Source organism: Sorex fumeus, unplaced genomic scaffold (assembly GCF_029834395.1).
Source record: "Sorex fumeus unplaced genomic scaffold, SorFum_2.1 ptg000011l, whole genome shotgun sequence".
Classification (NCBI taxonomy): Eukaryota; Metazoa; Chordata; class Mammalia; order Eulipotyphla; family Soricidae; genus Sorex; species Sorex fumeus.
In genome coordinates this window covers 7,120,283-7,139,758 of record NW_026606068.1, presented here as the reverse complement: position 1 = coordinate 7,139,758, position 19,476 = coordinate 7,120,283, and the positions used below count along the sequence as shown (strand labels likewise).

Below are 19,476 nucleotides of genomic sequence, written 5' to 3'. Positions count from 1 at the left end.
TAGTAGGGGACACGGCAGAATCCGGCTTTGAAAAGATTCCAGTTCCAGGTGGATGTCCTGACCGGGTGGAGCTCTGTGAGGAAACTGTCACCGCCACTGGAGGGTCGAGCCAGGCGACAGGAAGGAAGGAGTGGCGGGGCGGCAGGTGGGGGGCGCGGGCGGCCCGTGAGGGGGCTCGCTCCCACTCAGGACTGGAAGGATATCACAGTGTTGATCTTGTACACGAAGTACGACCGGTTCCAGTACACGCGCGTGAAGTAGTTCACGTAGGGCGAGTAGTTGATCTTCACCTCGTGGCAGAACCGCCCGTGCTTGGAGTAGGTCAGCTTGTCACCTTCCTCGCAGACGACCTGCCGGAGAGACAGAACATGCTGGGAGACCGCCTGCCGGGCTCCCAGGGGAAGGCGAGAGGGGGTCACCGCCACGGGGGACTCCTCGAGCTCGGAGGGGCGTGTGTCCGGGGACCCTGGAGGGGACGGGGCAGGCGAGGACGGCGTTTCTGGCCCGGGGCAGCGGCTCCAGGGGTGGAGCACAAGCCACGCGTGGGAGGGGCCAGTTCACACACCAGCACCGACAGGCCTCGCAGCGAGGACACCAGAACTGGCCACAGCCACAGAAAGCGCGGCTGAGTATTCTTTGAAGCGGAAATGGGGGGAGGTGGACAGAGGAGGGGCGGGGGGGGGGGGGAGAGACAAAAAGAGAGGGAGGGGGATAGAGAGAGGGAGAGAGAAATAGAGACACAGAGAGAGAGAGAGAAAGAGGGGGTCACCCACAGTGACTTTTCCACGGAGGTCACACGGCGAGGAGACAAAGCTAAGATGTTAAATATTGCATCTCTCTACTGATCCCTGCCGCCAAAGGCCATGTGTTCCTGAGCACTGCCAGGAGTGATCCCTGAGCACTGCCAGGAGGAAGCCCCGAGAACCGCCCGGTTGGCCTGTCCCCTCCCCAAGTGCCCTCTCAGCCCAGAGGTGGACACGCAGGCCGAGCGCAGGAGGCTGGGCTCAGTTGCCAAGATCTGGCACGAGCAACTCGTGAGCACAAAGCTGGGAGTAGCCCCCGAGCACGCCAGCTAAGGCCGCAAACCAAGCAGAAGCTCCCCGAACACACGAGCACTCACCCCCTCGAACACGCCACCCTTGGCTGTCGGTCCCGGGCGCGTGGGAGCACACTCAGAGTAAGAGCGTGTCCGCCAAGGAAAATACCCTCCTGGCCTCGGCCGTGCCCGGGTCAGTCTGGGCAGGGATGAGGGAGACAAGGGTCTGAACCGGGGCTCCAGCCCTGAGACTGGCTGTGACTGCCCGGCCTCCAAAAGCCAACTCACCTTCCAGACTGTGAAACAATACTTGCAGTGACCTTTTTTTTTGGGGGGGGGGGGGGCTTTTTGGATCCCACCCGGTGATGCACGGAGGTTACTCCTGGCTCACGCACTCAGGAATTACTCCTGGTGGTGCTCGGGGTCCCTATGGGATGCTGGGGACCCAACCTTGGTCAGCCGCGTGCAAGGCAAATGCCCTCCCCGCTCTGGCCTCTTTAAAGAAGCCCCACACTCTGCCACAGCTTTTCGTGATATTCTTTCAAGTCCCCAGACTAACGTTTGAAGGTGGCAAGTCTCAATCTGACCAAACTTTCCTGGTTGCTACTTACATGGCCATTTGCGATGTCCAAGAGATCCTTCACCCGACAGCCCCTGGTGGTCCCCACCTCGTTGCAGATAGCGTCCTCTACAATGAGGTAATTTGCCTTGTAAGAGGTCAGGATTTTATAAATGTCCTCAGCAGAGCGTTTGGAATAGATCTGATAAATCTGAAAAATAAATAAATGCGCACAAGGATTTTAAAGGCCATTTCAAGCTCCATGCAATCAGACGCGGACACTGAGTCTTCCTGTTCAGAGTACGAGCTACGAGCGGTGAGAAATAGAGATCGCGAAGCCCTGGCTCCTGCCCTCGGAAGCGCGTACCCACATGCCACTGACCACTTGTGCGTCTTTTCCAGGGTAAAAAGCCTAGTCAGGTCCTGGCTCCAATTCCCCAGTGCTAGTAACTGACACTAGAAACTGTAGACGTTTGGGACCAGAGAGACAGTACGGCGGCCAGGCCGCTCACCTTGCTTGCAGCTGGTCCAGATTCAATCCTTGGTCTCCTGAGCCCCGCCAGGGGTGAGCCCCGAGCACAGAGTCAGGAGTCAGCCTGAGCACAAGGCCAGGAGTGAGCCCCAAGCACAGAGTCAGGAGTCAGCCCCGAGCACAAGGCCAGGAGTGAGACCCGAGCACAGAGCCAGGAGTGAGCCCCAAGCAGAGCCAGGAGTGAGCCCTGACCACAGAGCTGGGAGTAGGTCCTGAGCAGAGAGCTAGGACTGAGCTCAGAGCAACGCCGGGTATGATCCAGGAACAAAAACCAAAGCTTGCAGAAGGTTACGGTTCAGTGTGCTGATCTAACATGACAGATTGGCAAAACCCCGCACACAGGTGCACCCCTTCTCTGCAGCACCTCCAGGTGTATCCACGGCCATGGCCAGGGGAGGGGTCCCATTGACAGCACCCCCTCTCCCCTCTGCGGCTGTGGGGGGGCCCACCTAGACTCTATCAGCCCCCGAGAACGGCTGCAAAAACAAAAGCCGTCCCGCTGCTGAGCAGAGACGCTGGGCTGGCTGGCCGGGGTGGCCAGGGACGGGGGGCTCACTCCTGCACCCGGGATCACTGCTGGCAGCCTGGGAGGGAGGCCGGGTGGCAGTGAAGGGGCGAGGTCGGGGCCTTCGAGTGGTCTGGCGGCCCGGCCAGGCCGTCCTCAGGGGCCTGCTCCCCGCCACACGCAAGCCGCAGGTCAACAGACTGAGAACAACAGCCCCAACGGCAGTGGCCAAATCGCAACCCGCCCGTCAGGTGGTGGTCTGGGTGGTCGGGGCTGGACTCGCCGCGGACCCGGGGCCCTGACCGAGTCTGGAGGGGAAGAACCGGCGCCTTACGTTCTCGTTCCTCCTGAGCAGGTCCTCGTCGCTGTACAGTGGCAGGCTGGTCACCATCCAGCCGGTGCACAGTCGGATGGCGGCCATCAGCTGGGGGCTGCCCGCAAACACGGCGGCGACCGGGGCCTGCCTCCTGCAAGGGCACAACGGCAGCCAGCTTTCACGCTGTTCACACGTGCGCCCACCTTCCCAGGTGACGGGGCGAGCACTCTCCAGGGAGCAGAGAGCACTGCGTGCTGAAAGGCGTCTGCCAGTACCAGTTCCCATGCACCCACTCAGAGGCCGAGGCCAGCGGGGCAGGGGTGGGGACGCTTCTCCCACACCGTGACCTCTGCCCGGGGACACGCGGACTCCCCGCTGTGAGCCAGGCTGCCCGGCGCAGAGAAGGCACCCAGGGGCGCGGCCTTCGACACAGACCCCGGGGCTGCGGGCCGCACAGCCGGCACCTCATTGTCCCCTACTCTGGAGGAGAGAACCTGGACAAGTCACAGTCCCCTGGGAGGAGCATGGGGAGGAGGAAGCAGGCCGGGAGCCTCAGAGAGAGTACCGGTCTGAGCCACCAAATCACGTCAGCCCCTTGGGGCAGGGCCACGGCACAGTGGGAGGGCGCCACCAGGAGTAATTCCTGAGTGGAGAGCCAGGAGTACGCCATGAGCGTCGCCAGGAAGCTCTGAGCACCGCCGGGGGACACCCTGAGCACCACCAGGAGCATGCCCAGAACAGTAAATCCTGAGCACCACCAGGAATAAGCCCTGAGCACCGCCAGGAGTATGCCCTGGGCACCGCCAGCCTTTCTTATCTCTATTTTGGGTTTTGAGTCCCTCAGTGATCACTCCTGGCGGTGCTCGGGGATAGACTCACGCTGGCCGAGTCCGGGTAAGTGCCCTCCCCACAGTTCCATGGCCCCAGACTCAGGCTGGTCTGAGAAACACAGAGACTCGTCTCGAGGAACTAGGGTAAGAACACCGGGCGCCCAGAGGCAGCGGGAGAGAACGACTTCACACCCGCAGAGCTGGCAGAGTGCGAGCCCCATAGGGAGGGCACTCGCCATATAGATCGCCGGCCCAGGGACCATCCCTGTTTTGACGACAAAACACGCACAATTGAGATGGAAAAAATCCAAGTAAGCTTAGCAGCGGGGGTAGAACCCATCCCGTGTGAACCCCAGCCCCTGGCGCCCGAAGGCCTAGGAAGGGTGTTTGTTCCCTGAATTCCACATCAAGGTGTCTGAGGGCGAGGCTCAAACCTGTAACTTACAGGTGAAGATGAGCTTATGTACAAAATTAGAATTACAAGCTCAATCAGACTGAAGACACCCCCCCCAAACACAGGCTCAGATTCCGAGCTCTGGGGGTGCCCCGGAGAGCCCTTCTTCCCAGGGGGACCCGCTCGCCTGCTCCTGTTCCCACGCAGGAACCCACTCACCCGCTCCTGACCCCACGCGGGACCCACTCGTCCTCTCCTGTCCCCAAGCAGGACCCACTCCTGTCCCCACGCAGGGACCCACTCTCCCACTCCTGTCCCCACGCAGGGACCCACTCTCCCACTCCTGTCCCCGCACAGGGACCCACCGCCCGCTCCTGTCCTCACACAGGGCCGGGCAGTTCTTACTTGATCCAGGTCATGAGCTCCACCGTGTCAGGCTCGTAGAATTCTTGAAGCTCCATCAACTCCGTCATTAGCCTCGGAAAAAACTGGAAAGCAAAATACCACCACCCCGCCAAAAAAAAAGCATACGTAAGTATCCTGAAAGTTTAAAAGTGTCACTAAGTACTCAAAAAAGGGAAAAAGACGGAGTTAAGACTGTTGGGGCTGGAGCGATAGTCAGGAGTAATTCCTGAGTGCAGAGCCAGGAGTACCCCTGCGCATCACTGAGTGTGACCGCCCCCCCCCCCAAAAAAAAAGAAAGACCAAGGCTGTTTGGCTGGTGTTCCTCAGGAATGCCTTGCGGACCCTGGGGACTTTCTCTCACCTCATTTCAATGAGTCTGTCCAGTTTATCCTGAGACTCAATGAACAATCTGTCGGCCCAAAGCCGTTAGTCATCAGGCATACTTCCCGTCCCTGAGCAAAACTCAACAAACACTAACGGCACTAAAGAAACAAACAAGGACTTGGACTTCATGATTCCCGGGGTGACGGGTGATTAGCAGAAGGGTCCGTTACGGTAACCCGAGGATCTTTATTTTATATTTGAATTTTAAAGCTCCCCAAATACTTTTCAATAGTAAGACCTATTGACTCAAAATACCCTTTCCTGAGTACAGAATGGAACCGAGGACAGCATCATGCCATAAACGGAGCATCCGTGAGCAATCTGGAGGTACGTGGGGGGCCAGGAGTCCCCCTTGGGGGCCACCAGGCTCACTCCAGGCACAGACCCCGGAACAGCCCCGACCCCGTGCATTCCTTTCATTCTGTTAGAACCGCGTCTCGGGAGACCCTGCCCGAGAAGGCGCATTTCAGCCACAGGGAAGCGGGGTTTCCTTACCTCTTTCCACAAGCTGACGCCGATGATGGTGGGCACGGCCATGCTCAGAATAAGCGCCTACAACGGTTGGACAGAAAGGGCGACAGGAAGCGACACTGGGGAGGGCCGAGCCAGCACAAGCCCGGTCCGGGGTCCCCGCGCTGCTCCCAGCTCAGTCCAAGGCCCAGGGGTGAGCCCAGGCATGTGGGTACTGATGGGCCCCACCTTCCCCATGGGGGGCCCTGAGGGTTAGGGGGTGGGGGTCACTGATAGGGTCTGCATTCCCCATGGTGGCGGGGTTGGGAGGAAGCACTGCAGAGTGACCCTACCCAGCAGTGCTCAGGGTTTACTCCTCTCTCTGTGCTCAGGAATCCCTTCCGGCAGGCTCGGGGGACCCTAGGGGATGCTGGGGATTGAACCCAGGTTGGCTGTGTGCAAGGCCAATGCCTTGCCTGCTGTACTGTCACTCCATCTGCCCCCTGCCACGGTAATTTAAAAAAATGTGTTGGGGGGCCGGAGCAAAGGTACAGCGGGGAGGGTGCTGGCCCTGCAGACGGACAGCCCGGGTTGAACCCCCAGCACCTCACAGGGTCCCCCGAGCCCCATCAGGAGTGAATGCAGAATCACGAGTAACACCTGAGCACCAACAGGTGTAGCCCCCAAAACAAAGTAAAACAAAACAATGAAAAAGAACATGTAGGGGGCTGGAGAGACAGCACAGCGGGTAGGGCGTTTGCCTTGCACGCGGCCGACCCGGGTTCGATTCCCAACATCCCATAGGGTCCCCCGAGTACGGCCAGGAGTAATTCCTGAGTGCATGAACCAGGAGTAACCCCTGTGCATTGCTGGATCGCTGGGTGTGACCCAAAAAAGCAAAAAAAAAAAAAAAGAAAAAAGAAAAAGAAAAAGAACATGTAAAAGTGGCGGCAAAGTGAGGGATTTAGTTAAATTTATGGGGGAGCAGAAGACACCAGACTTTGGTCAATAGCTCACACAATTTTAACAATTTTGCTTCATAACGGGAAAAATAAAAGGATTTAAATACAAAGCGCTTACGAAGGATTAAAAACTAGGAGCAACAGTACAGCAGGTAGAATGTTTGCCTTGCACGCAGCCCATATGGCCGACCCGAGTTCGATTCCTCCGCCCCTCTCAGAGAGCCCGGGGAGCTACCGAGAGTATCTCGCCGGCACGGCAGAGCCTGGCAAGCTCCCCGTGACGTATTCGATATGCCAGACACAGTAACAACAAGGAGACGTTACTGGGCCCGCTTGAGAAAACTGATGAACAACGGGAGGGCAGTGCCAGTGGCAATACACTAAGTTAACATGGGAAATAGCTAAAGGCGGTGACATATTAACCAGAATTAGAAGCAGAATTCCAACGACAGTACAGCGGGTAGGGCGCTTGCCTTGCACAGGGCCGACGCAGGTTCAATCCCCGACGTCCCACACGGTCCCCTGAGCACAGAGCCAGGAGTAAACCCTGAGCACCACCAGGTATGGCCCAGAAACAACAACAAAAGAAAGCGGGATTTTGCCCGTCTGGAAAAGACTGGCAAAACCCCACATGCCCGTCCTGGTGTTGGTGAGAGCCGCCTTCCGGTGAGTCTGTGTCTCAGGATGCAGAGAGACCCCCAAGTCTCTGCCCCTGATGAAGCCTTTCCCTTCTGAGGGCCCGGGGGTGGGGGGGGGAGAGGGAAGGAGGAGAGGAAGGAGAGGCAGAGAGGGAGGGAGAGGATGAGGCTGAGGGTGAGACTGGGGGAGAGGCAGGAGAGGGTAAGACTGGGAGGAGAAGGGGGAGGGCGAATGTGAGGGAGAGGCTGCAGGTGAGAGAGAGGAAGGGGGGAGGGAGAGGCTAAGGGTGAGGGAGAGGCTGAGGGTGAGGGAGAGGCTGAGGGTGAGGGAGAGGCTGAGTGAGAGGCTGAGGCTGAGGGTGAGGGAGAGGCTGAGGGTGAGGGAGAGGCTGAGGGTGAGGGAGAGGCTGAGGGTGAGGCTGAGGGAGAGGCTGAGGGTGAGGCTGAGTGACAGGCTGAGGGTGAGGGAGAGGCTGAGTAAGAGGCTGAGGCTGAGTGAGAGGCTGAGGCTGAGGGTGAGGGAGAGGCTGAGGGAGAGGCTGAGGGTGAGGGAGAGGCTGAGGGTGAGGGAGAGGCTGAGGGTGAGGCTGAGGGAGAGGCTGAGGGAGAGGCTGAGGGAGAGGCTGAGGGTGAGGGAGAGGCTGAGTGACAGGCTGAGGGTGAGGGAGAGGCTGAGGGAGAGGCTGAGGGTGAGGGAGAGGGAGAGGGAGAGGCTGAGGGTGAGGCTGAGGGAGAGGCTGAGGGTGAGGCTGAGGGAGAGGCTGAAGGTGAGGCTGAGGGAGAGGCTGAGGGTGAGGGAGAGGCTGAGGGTGAGGGAGAGTCTGAGTGAGAGGCTGAGGCTGAGGGAGAGGCTGAGTGACAGGCTGAGGGTGAGGCTGAGGGTGAGGCTGAGGCTGAGGCTGAGGCTGAGGGAGAGGCTGAGGGTGAGGCTGAGGGAGGGGCTGAGGGTGAGGGAGAGGCTGAGTGAGAGGCTGAGGGAGAGGCTGAAGGTGAGGGAGAGGCTGAGGGAGGCTAACTGAGAGGCTGAGGGGGAGGGAGGCTGAGTGAGAGACGGAGGGTGAGGAAGAGTGTGAGGAAGAGGACAAGGGCGAGGGTGAAGTCCCCGGCGAGGCTGCAGAGGCCACCAGGACCTCAGCCTCCACTCCAGGCCTCCTGTCCTCGGAAGTCACGCGACCCAGAGTCCTGCGCTTCCTCTCTGAGGCTGCTTAATTTCCCTCGGACTCCATCGTCCTTTGCCTCCTGGGTTGACTTCTGAGCCAGGTGCCTTCCTCTCCCTTCATCATCTCTTTTCCTTTCTTGTCTTCTTTTTAGGCAGTGCCCAGGGCTGACTCCTGGCTCTGTGCTCAGGGATCAATCCTAGCAGGACTTGGGGGACGACGTGGGGTGCCAGGGCTCGAACCCAGGCCGGCCATGTGCAAGGCGAGCGCTCTTTGACCGTCTCTGTTGAGACCAGGTGAAGCGGTAGTATTGGGCCCTTGCTGCCCTGAGCACCTGCAGCGGACAGACGCGGCCTCTGGGGGCAATGACTCCCAGCCAGCACCGGGTGCCCAGGAGCCCACAAGGGCAGGGGCCCCGAGAGCCGCATGCCTCTTCCTCCGGCTGAGTCTGATCTGTGAGGCCTCCTGGGCACTGCAGCTGCCCTCGGGGTCAGAAGCCCAAGGACGCCTGTCTCATGGAATCTCTCTTTTTAAATTTTTTTAAATTTTTTTTTTTTTTTTTTTTTGCTTTTTGGGTCACACCTGGTGATGCACAGGGGCTACTCCTGGCTCTGCACTCAGGAGTTACTCCTGGCAGTGCTCAGGGGACCACATGGGATGCTGGGAATCGAACCCGGGTCGACCGTGTGCAAGGCAAACGCCCTACCCACTGTGCTCTCTCTCCAGCCCCTCATGGAATCTCTTTCTGCCTGTTACCGTAAGTCTATGGAAGTTCTGCTCGTGCTGTTCCCACCAGACCCGGGTTTGGGTTGGGGCAGCGCAGCGGGAGGGAGCTGGCCTGGCGTGTGGCCAACCCGGGTATGAGCCCCGGCACCCCACCAGGTTGCCCGGAGTAGTTCCTGAGTGCAGAGCCAGGGAGAATGCCCGAGTATCACCGGGTGTGGCTGGAGTGACAGCACAGCGCGTAAGTCCCAGGTTCAATCCCCGACACCCCATACGGTCCCCTGAGCTCACCATGGCTGATTCCTGAGCACAGAGCCAGGAGTGACCCCTAAGCACTGCCGGGTGTGGGCCCCTAAGCAAAACAACCCCCCCTGAAAAACATGATACCGACTCAAGGACAACAGCGCCCCACAGCCTGGGCTCGGCGCGACGCGGGGCGGCCAGGACTCACCAGCAGGACCGGGTGGACAGTTCGCACCCGCAGCCACTTGAAGAGCGTGGTCCAGAGCTGCGGGGAGCACACGCCGGCCGCGGCCAGCATGCACACGTAGGGCGTCCACAGGAACTTCAGGCTGCAAGACACGCGGGGTCAGAGCAGCGGCCTCGAGAGGCCCCAACCCTGGCACTCGGCCCCCTGGGGCCTCACAAACGGTGAAAACCAAGCGCAAACCCGGCAACAGTGTGGCCCGCTCCGTGTCTGGCACCGCGTGGACCACGCGAAATGATTGCGGGAGGGGATGCACGGGGTCGCCCTCGGACGGAGACTGGGATCCCAGAGCTTCACGGGCTGGCCACAGACTGTGCACGCAGGAGGAGCAGGTCAACCTCTAGCACCCTGGGGGGAAACTCCTGAGCACCAGCAGGAGTGGCCCCGAAACCAAACGAAAATTAAGGAGGCAGTTCCCCGGCCCCATGCCAGGAGCCAGGAGAGGGTGCCCGGCCCCACCTGCGGCGTAGGCGCAAAGCAAGCGGCTTCGGGAGATCCGCGGTCCAACAAAGACAAACACATCAAACAGCAACTTGGGGGTCTGGTGTCGCCAGCAGGTCACTCTGTACCTGTGAGGCGAGTGCATCTGCAGCCTGATGGCGCCTTCAGACTTCCAGATGCCCCCAAACTGCTGCTGTGCCTTTGGCCAGACCCCAAAAACTTGGGGCCAAGTTTACCAAGAAAGTAAATGGCCAAAAGTTAGGCATGTGGGAGACACACCCACAAACCACCTCCGGCTCAGCTATATAGTTGGAGGCAAGGCCTCTCTGGTCCCTGATCGAGCTGCTTAACGGCCATGATCCCAGAGACTCAGCGACAAATCTCAGCACCCAGCAGCTTTTGACAGAGATGCGTCCAGTCCCCACAATGGGTTACCGGCGCCAGACCACCCCAGGGAGGGAAGAGTGTTGTCCCTCCGCCTGCTCCCCCTTGGTGGCACGGTGGCCGCCATCTTCCAGAGGCCATTGGACACTAAGGTTTGGGCCCTCAGTGATGAGACATGCAGGGCCTCATGGGATGGGGGTGGAGCCAGCCCTTTCCTTCCCACCTGGAGACCCCGAGTCGCCGCCCATGAATGGCCTCTCTGGCTCCTGATCAAGCTGCTTAACGGCCATGATCCCAGAGACTCAGAAACAAATCTCAAAACCCAGCGGCTTTTGGCAGAAATGCATCCGGACTCCACAGTACGTTACTGTCGCCGGGCCACCCCAGCGGGGAATGGGTGCTGTCCCTCCGCCTGCTCCCTCTTGGCGACTTGGTGGCTGTCATCCTCCAGAGGAGGCCACTGGACGGTCAGGTTTGGGCCCGCAGCGACAAGACACACAGGGTCTCATGGGATGGGGGTGGAGCAGGCCCTTTCCTCCCCACCCCAATGAGACCCTGAGTCGCCACCCACGAATGGCCTCTCTGGCTCCTGATCAAGCTGCTTAACGGCCTTGATCCCAGAGACTCAAACAAATCTCAAAACCCAGCGGCTTTTGGCAGAAATGTGTCTGAACTCCGCAGCAGGTTACTTTTGCCAGGCCACCACAGGGGGGAAAGGGTGCTGTCCCTCCACCTGATCCCCCTTGGCGGCTGGGTGGCTGCCATCCTCCAGAGGTCGTTGGACAGTCAGGATTGGGCCCGCAGTGATGAGACACGAGAGACCTTGCGGGATGGGGGTGGAGTCGGCCCTTTCCTCCCCGTCCCAACAAGACCCTGAGTTGCCGCCCACGAATGGCCTCTCTGGCTCCCGATCAAGCTACTTAACGGCCATGATCCCAGAGACTCAGGAACAAATCTCGGAACCCAGCAGGTTTTGGCAGAAATCCCTCCATATTCAATTGTTAAAATTTTGGAATTCCAAAATCTCGCGGCTATGCGGCATCATATATCATTCATAACCGACAATAGAAAACAAATTGTCTACTGTTACCTCTTCGGCAGATCTGAGTATTGGGGTAAAATCCCTAATAATGGTGGGTTTGGTGTTGAAATAGTGAATGTCATCAAAGTAGAGAGAGAATAATGTGGAAATCATCTGCCCCACGGGTAGGGGTAGGGTGTGGGATGGGGGGTATACTGGGGTTTTTGGTGGAGGAAAGTGGATGTTTCATTGTATGACCGAGACTTAAACCCGAAAACTTTGGGGGATTCAATAAATAAAATGATAAAAAAGGAAAAAAAAAGTAAGGTGGAGTTCATGCCCAATTCAATCAGCCTAACCAATGACTGAATAAATAGCAGTAATCCTACGTTAAAAAAAAAAAAAGCAACTTAATAGGACCTGTGACACTCAAAGCACCCAGCAACCGCACCCCCACAGCGTGGCCTACAGACACACACCAGCGGACATGTGCATGCGAGGATTTCAATGACTTGTCGGTTTCTGGGTCACACCCTTGTTGAGCACTCGGAACTTTGGAACAAACGAACGAGTACGGAAACTCAGAAAACCCCCTTTGCTGTCCAGGGGATACCCTGGCACTGTTAAGATTAGGAGCGTTTACACACTGGGTTTGCATCAAGCTTTATAAATGTGTTCCTGGATTAATCCACTGATTGCCATTCAAAAAGGAGGGCAATCATTGGGGCCTGATTCCCAGGGCCCCCTGGTCCCTGGGCACTGCAGGGGTGGCCCACGATCGCCAGTGTCCTTACAAACAAACGCAAAAGCATCAAGGACGGCCCCTGTTTGGACTCAGCTATTTGCAGGGTGGGGTAAGGCTGCTGGCCTGGCTCAGACCCGTGTACAGGCAGCATGAATGCACGGTGACGGCCACTCACCCTTCGATGACCATCGCAAGCGAGCCCAGGAGGAGGGTGTGGGTCACGTGGTAGATGATTTCAGGCCTCTCTCCAATCCGCCCGTCCTCCAGGGCTGCGCTCTCCCTCAGCGACTCGCCCCTGGGAGAGGAAGCACAGGCCAGTCACTGCCACACCCAAAGGTACGGCAAACGGGGGTGCAGGAGTCCCACGGCTCTTAGACCAAAGTCTCCTGGGTGCCAGAGCCCGGCGCACAGAGGGCCAACTAGGCGTGACGCCATCCAACGTCATTCCCCATCCGACACCCCAGACGTCAATGCTCACAGCTGAGTTTCACGTGGCTAACTTGATTCTGTCTGGTCTCGTCCGTCTGTGTCCCTCAGAGGACACAGCTCAGTGCTGGGGTCACTCCCGGGGGTGCCCAGGGTCCGAGCGGGCCCTGCGGCCTGCAGCAGGCACCAGCCCACAGCTATCTCCACGCAGAGCCCAGAGGTGACTTCGAAAGACGATTCACAGGCTGACAGCACAGCCAGGAGGGCACAGCCAACCAGGAGTGACCCCCGAGCACAGAGCCGGGAGTCAGCCCTGAGCACCACTGCGTGTGGCCCCCGAACCCAAACGAAACCAAAGCAGGCCAACGGTACTTCGAGTATTTCTATCGTAGACGAGTAGCCCAGAGCAGATGCGCATGCTCACCTGAGCCTCCGAAGGATGACCTGCACCATGGAGAGGAAGCAAATGACCAACACGAGCACGTAGAAGGGCAGCAGGGAGGACTGTGTCAGCCGCACGAAGAAGTCCTGGGACGGCGCCTGCAGGGCCTCCTGGCACAGGAGCCAGTTCATGGTGAAGTTCCTGCGGGGACAGAGTGGAGTTCCCTGAGCCCCGAGACGGGCAGCTGCGGCCACGCGCAACTCACAGGAGCAGGGGAGCACCCCCCTCCGCCCGCCCGATCCGGGAAAGGACACAGAGCTCCTCTCCAAGATCCACTCACTGCGAGCGGCCCCAGGGTACCTGAACTCACTGCTTTTTATTTATTTATTTTTTGTTTTTTGGGGTCACACCTGGCGATGCACAGGGGTTCCTCCTGGCTCTGCGCTCAGGAATTACCCCTGGCGGTGCTCAGGGGACCATATGGGATGCTGGGAATCGAACCCGGGTCGGCCGCGTGCGAGGCAAACGCCCTCCCCGCTGTGCTATGGCTCCAGCCCCAACTCGCTGCTTTTTAATATCAAGCCCCAAACAAACAAATCAGCTATTCTTGCTTTTAGCTTAGGGCCATTCCCACGTGCTCCTGGGCAATCCCGGCAGGCGGTGCTGGAACGGGAGGTGTAGGGGGCTAAGTCTACGGGCTCCTGCGTGCAGACACGTGCCCGGATGCCCAGCATCTCTCCAGCCCTGTTAATGGTCTCGGTTTCTGAGCCACACCTAGCTGGGCTCAGGGGACCCTGTGGGGTGCCAGGGATCGAACCAAAGTTGTCCTACGCCAGGCAGGTGTGCCACCCACTGGACTATTTCTCCAGTCCCTAGCTCCGTGTGTGTGTGTGTGTGTGTGTGTGTGTGATGCTGGGACATCCCAACACACGAGATTTATTATTCTATTTTATTTTGTTTGTTTTTGGGTTACTCTTGGCTCTGCACGCAGGAATCTCTCCTGGCAGTGCTCAGGGGACCATATGGGATGCTGGGAATCGAACTCTGGAAGGCCACATGCAAGGCAAACACCCTACCCACTGTGTTAACATTCCCGCCCCTCAATTTTTTTTTTTGAAGGGGGCTGCACCCAGCCGAGCTCAGAAGCTCCTCCTTGCTTAGGGGACCATGTAGTGTCACGCCTGTGGTCCCCCAAGTCAGCCAGGAGGACTCTTGGCACTTCCCTGCAGTGTCCGGAGAGGCTGAGCTGGGCACTGCACTGCAGGCCGGAGGCCAGGGTTCAAGCCCGGGCACCACCATGGTCCCACTAGCGCCACTGGGAGTGAGCCCTGAGCAGCGGAGCTGGGGGTAGCCCCTGAGCACCGCTGGGGGTGGGCCCCAAACCACAACCACAGCCAAAAGAAACAAAACAACACCCCCTCCCCAAATAAAAGACAAAACAGCCCCCAAACTGTTCTTGAATTTCCAAAGTCAGGCTGCGGGCCGGGGAGAGAGCTCCAGAGACCGCCATGCACACCTGCTCTCCACCGGGAGCCCCAGAGACACCTGCGCTGCCGGTGTGGCCCCGGCACTCTGCCCAGGTCAGCGTCTAGTACACGCTGCTTCCAACACGCCGCTCCAGACATGCTGAGACGCTGTGAAGCGAAAGGCCCTGGCAGCCCCCGAACGCCACCCACCTGCTGATCACTGCAGGCGGACCGGGGACCCCAACTCAATCTGGCTGCCGGGGGTCCCACTGCTCCTTACCAGGAAAGCTTCCTGCAAACCCCACGATGCTCTGGGGCCTGGGGATCTGGAGCACAGGAAGGACCTACAGGGACCGTGTCCACTGTGCACAGAGGGTTTTTGTTGAAGTTTTGGGGCCACAGCTGCCTCACTCAGGGCTCACTCCTGGCTCTGTACTACGGGTCACTCGTGAGGGTGTGGGGGAGATCCTGTGGGATGTTGGGGTTCCAACCCGGTTTGGCCGCGTGCAAGGCAAATGCCCCACCTCTGCACTATGGCCCTGGCACCTGCAGAGAGAGCTTCAGGATGATAAAAAGTAGCCACACTTCTCCCAGACGTGGCCGTCTCTGACGGCGCTGAGACTCACCTGGTCAGGTTCAGTCCGAACTTGACTTCCAGAAAGCGCAGCATGTGCCCATTCTCCTTGTGTGGCACGAAAGTCTGGAGGAGAAAGCCGCATGAGCAGGGAGGGACGGGCTGCCCAGCAGGCTGACCGCCACAGGCCACCCGCCACCTCCGCTGAGGTGGAGGCTGCAGCCTTCCCTGGCCCGAGCGACCCTTCTCCACACCTTTCACTCTTCCCGACTCGGCCCTTCTCTTGTTTCTTTACTCTCTCTGGCAGCCCTGGAGGTGCCTAGGGGTCAGCATGGGTGCCGGGGGCAGAGCCCGGGTCAGCCACGTACGGGCGAGTGCCCACCCTGCTGAACCGTCCTGCCCGCCTCAACTCGGTCTGACAGGACGTACTGCAAGTTGGGCACGGCAACTGAACCAGGAAAACGTCCTGATGACTTTTGGGGGGCCCTGCCTGGCTGTGCTCAAGGGCTGACTTCTGCGTCTGGGCTCAGGGCTGTCTCCTGCCTCTGGGCCCTGGGCTGATTCCTGGTGGGTTCGGGGACGCCATGCCAAGGACTGAACCCCGGCGACCCAGGTGCCCTACCCCTGTCCTATCTCTCTGGATCACTTTCCTCTGTGTTTACGTACGTATAGGTAATAATAAGAATCCTATTTACGGACAATACACAATCATCATTCAACTAAACATCTTACTGTATAAACCCTAGTAAGTCTATCTCGTTATCCAAAATTTTAGTCTAGGGGCTAAGGAGAAGGCTCCAAAGGCCCGGCTCTGTGTGGGCCCTGAGCACTGCACACGGAGTAGCCCCTGAGCCCTGCACACCCCCCCCCCCCCAGCACTACTCAATACTGCCACCAACCCAACACTAAACAAATACTTCAATCAAATGAACTAAGTAAAAGTCAACGTGCTCCTGCGGGCCTGTGCGATGGTCTGTGAATTCCCCAGGGTGGGGCCCCGGGGGGTGACTCTAGGGAGCAAAGGCTCCAAGCACTGCCAGAGCGACCACCAGCACAAAAACCAAAACTCGGAAATCAGCCAGTGAGGAAGTGGGGATGGGGTGGGGGGGAGGCAGGAAGATGGGCGGGCCCAGAGCCTGGGGGGCGGGAGGGAGAGAAACCGAGCCCCGCGCGGCCACTCACCTTCAGGAGGACGTGCACGGCCACCGTCAGGGCACACACCAGGTAGAAGTGGATCAGGCTCATGATCTTGGCGATGAATGTTCCTTTCTTCACATTCAGCTGGGGGCGGGGACGGGGCAGGGGAGGGCAGCGAATGGTCAGAGCAGCGAGGGGCAAGATGACAGACGAACCCCGACCAAAGTCACCCCAGGGGCCAGGGCGATGGTACAGCAGGGAGGACGCTGGCTGGCCTGGGTTCGATCCCTGGCACCCCTTACGGTCCCTGAGCACAGAGCCAGGAGTCAGCCCTGAGCACAGCTGGGTGTGGAGCCCAAAGAAAGAAAGAAAGAAACAAACAAACAAACGAAATTCACTCCAGAACAATTTAAAAAAATGCACATGGAGGGGAAGAGAAAGAGAGGGGGAAAGTTAAAAAAGAAAAAGTTAGAGAGAGGAGAGGGAGGGGGAGGGGGGAGAGAGAGAGGGAAGGGGAGAATGAGAAAGAGAGGGAGAGGGAGAGTGAGGAAGAGAGAGGGTGGGAGAGTGAGAGAGAGAGGCAGAGAGGGAGAGGGAGGAAGAAAGAAAAGAAGAGAGAGGGAGGGAGAGGAAGGGAGAGAGAGGCAGAGAGAAAGGATAGAGAGAGAGGGAGGGAGGGGGAGGGAGAGGAAGGGGGAGGGGGGAACACAGGCATTAAAGACACTTGCCCTGCGCAGGGCTGACCCTGGTTCAAATCCCGGGCGTCATACAGAGTCCCCCGGGCACTGCCAGGAGTGATTCCTGAGTGCAAAGCCGGGGGTGACCCTTCCACCCCACACTGCTCCTGGGCACGGCTGGGCGTGATCTCTGAGCGCAGCGGGGGGTGGCTCCCAAGCCAGACAGCAGCGACTCCAGAGAAGAGTCCGGTCACCTGAAGGCACTTGGCGAGCGTCAAGGCGGCCACGAGGCTCAGCAGGGGGGACACCAGCAGGGCTGAGTTCTCGAACTGCAGCAGGTAGCCCAGGAAGAGCGAGAACATGTAGATCTTGTACACGTCCTGGACCTGCGGGCGGGCGGGCGGGCGGGCGGCGGGGAGCGGGTCAGGCGAGGCTGCCGGGCCGGACGGGGGGCGCAGGGGCAACCCGGCGGGGGCGGGGGGGGGGTACCTTGTCGCTCTGGCGCAGGGAGGCGCTCTCGAGCAGGAAGAGCGAGACGGCCTGCAGGAACAGCAGGTAGTGGCTGTACTCCCACATGGCCATGAACGTGTAGGTGGACGCGCTCATCAGCAGGTAGCAGAACCTCTGTGAGAGCCGGGGACCAAGGTCAGCAGGGGCAGGGCCGTGCCTGGGCCCCCGGGGACCCCCGACTTGGAAAGGGCCGACACAATCTCTCTCCAGCGTGGGAGTCGGCCTCAGCAAGGGCGAGTCTCCGGGGCACAGGGCAGAGGGGAGGGCACCAGCCTTGCGCGCAGCCCACCCCGACACTCACAGGGGCCCCGAGCCCTCCCGGGGGTCACTCCTGCGTGCAGAGCCAGGAGGAAGCCGGGAGCGCTGCTGGGGTGCTCCCCACTGCCCCAAAAAAAAAAAAAAGGATGAGATCCTGGGGGCCAGAGACAGCACAGTGGGGAGGGGGTACCTGTCTCGCAGGAGGCGGATGGGGTTCAGTTCCCGGCCCCGGCAGGGTGATCCCTAAGCGCAAAGCCAGGACTGAGCCCTGAGCACTGCTGCGTGGTCCCACACTGAATCTCAATGTAGCGCTTTTAGAGTGGCACCACTCAGAGCTCAGTATCATACCGACGACTTCAGGGACAGGAGACGCAGGGAGGGGGGCCCCCCAGGAAGTAAGGAAGATGGGGACCCTGAGCAAGTTCTGAGCATCGCTGGGTGTGTCCCAAAGAGCAAACGAAAAACTACGTCTCGCATGCAGAGTACATCGGAACCGCGACGATGAGTGAGGCAGCACTGGCCCTTACCTCCCCGTAACTGTTTAAGCTGCTTTTCAAGTAGCCCGTCAGTGCGGCGACTTGGCACGCAAAATACGGCAGTGCCCAGTTTTCCCTCAGAGGAATGGAGTAATCGATTCTGGTGGTATCTACCCTACAACAGACCACAGACAGGGGCAGGACAGCCGGGCGTTACATTCAAACGCTCGCGTTTTCGAAACACTGACAAGGACTTTCCCCACGGTGCAGCAACAGAGAGAGGGTCGGGGGTGGCACCTGCCCCGCGCGTGACTGACCCTGGCTCGCTCCTCTGAGCACTGGGCGCGGCCCCGGAACAATCCAGGGAGAAACGCTGTGAGTGACACAGAGATCACGGCCGGGGCACCACGAGGGCCCCGGAGACTTTGAGGTTACCAGCACGCCTGGATCTTGTTCCAGAAACAGTTCGAGAAACAGCAGCAAGCTTGTAAAGCCCCGTAAGCGAGGGGCCGGGAGACAGCCCAGTGGCCTGCGTGCGTGCGTGCGTGCGAGCTTCCCATTGGGGGGTTAGGGTCCCAGACCCCAGCACACGCACTTCAGGCGACAGCCAGGAGCAACACAGAGCACCAAGCTGGGAGCAGTCCCGAGCATCGCCAGCTAGGGCCCCCAAACCAAATAAATTTCACAGGCGAGGGGCCAGAGTGGGAGCACAGTGGGCAGCGCACTTGCCCTGCTCGTAGTTGATCCAGGTTCCATCCCTGGCACCCCATGTGGTGCCCTGAGGCCGCCAGGAGGGATCCCTGAGCACAGAGCCAGGAGGAATCCCTGAGCACGCCGAAACCACAAAACAAGACAACTCACGGGCTGGAGAAATAGCACAGAAGTAAGGCACTTGCCGGCAGGTGGCTGACCACAGGCTGACCACTGGTGCCCCGAGCACTGCCAGGAGTGAGCAAGGAGCAGAGCCGGGAACTGCTGCTGAGTGCCCCAGATATGGCTCAAATATGGCTCAAACCCCACCCACAAATAATAAAAATGGGAAAATGGAGGTCTACATGTTTTAGAAAATTCACCAAGGGGCCAGAGCAGGCTAGCACAGCGGGGAGGGCGTTTGTCTTGCACACGGCCGACCCGGGTTCGATCCCCATCATCCCATAGGGTCCCCTGAGCACCACCAAGACTTAATTCCTGAGTGCAGAGCCAGGAGGAACCCTGAGTATGGCTGGGTGGGACCCAAAGAGCTTAAAAAAAAAAACAAAACACCAAATTCTTAAAATATCCGCGGATTTTACTGTTTATGAATTATTGCTCAATGGAAATATCAAGAAATATCCCCAAAAGTACACTAGATGAAAGGAGTGATCCCTGAGCACAGAGTCAGGAGTCAGCCCCGAGCACTGCTGGTTGTGGCTGAAAAATGAGAGCGAGAGTGAGAGTGAGAGAGAGAATGAGGGAAGAGGGAGAGAAAGAGCGAGAGGAAGAGAGCGAGCGAGAGAGGAGAGCAAGAGAGAGAGAGAGAGAGAGGGATTCATGTCACAGGTCACCCACCTCCCCCACAGCTAAGTGGAGTGAAATCTTGACCCGTTATTGAGGCTGCAGGC

At 59.0% G+C, this 19,476-nt stretch overlaps 1 protein-coding gene across 1 annotated transcript in view; it reads right to left on the bottom strand.

Moving 5' to 3' along the window:
• The window catches only part of DPY19L4 (dpy-19 like 4), a 28,834-nt gene continuing 9,358 nt past the window's right edge, over positions 1-19,476 (bottom strand). The window contains exons 7-19 of the mRNA XM_056110893.1: positions 17,927-18,050; positions 17,121-17,255; positions 16,886-17,017; positions 16,000-16,098; positions 14,870-14,943; positions 12,820-12,978; positions 12,145-12,264; positions 9,343-9,463; positions 5,457-5,513; positions 4,578-4,660; positions 2,967-3,099; positions 1,648-1,806; positions 1-350 (exon numbers count right to left, since the gene is read on the bottom strand). Coding sequence (XP_055966868.1) covers positions 186-350; positions 1,648-1,806; positions 2,967-3,099; positions 4,578-4,660; positions 5,457-5,513; positions 9,343-9,463; positions 12,145-12,264; positions 12,820-12,978; positions 14,870-14,943; positions 16,000-16,098; positions 16,886-17,017; positions 17,121-17,255; positions 17,927-18,050 — 1,561 coding nt within the window. The 3' untranslated portion in view covers positions 1-185. The remainder of the gene's footprint in view (positions 351-1,647; positions 1,807-2,966; positions 3,100-4,577; positions 4,661-5,456; positions 5,514-9,342; positions 9,464-12,144; positions 12,265-12,819; positions 12,979-14,869; positions 14,944-15,999; positions 16,099-16,885; positions 17,018-17,120; positions 17,256-17,926; positions 18,051-19,476) is intronic.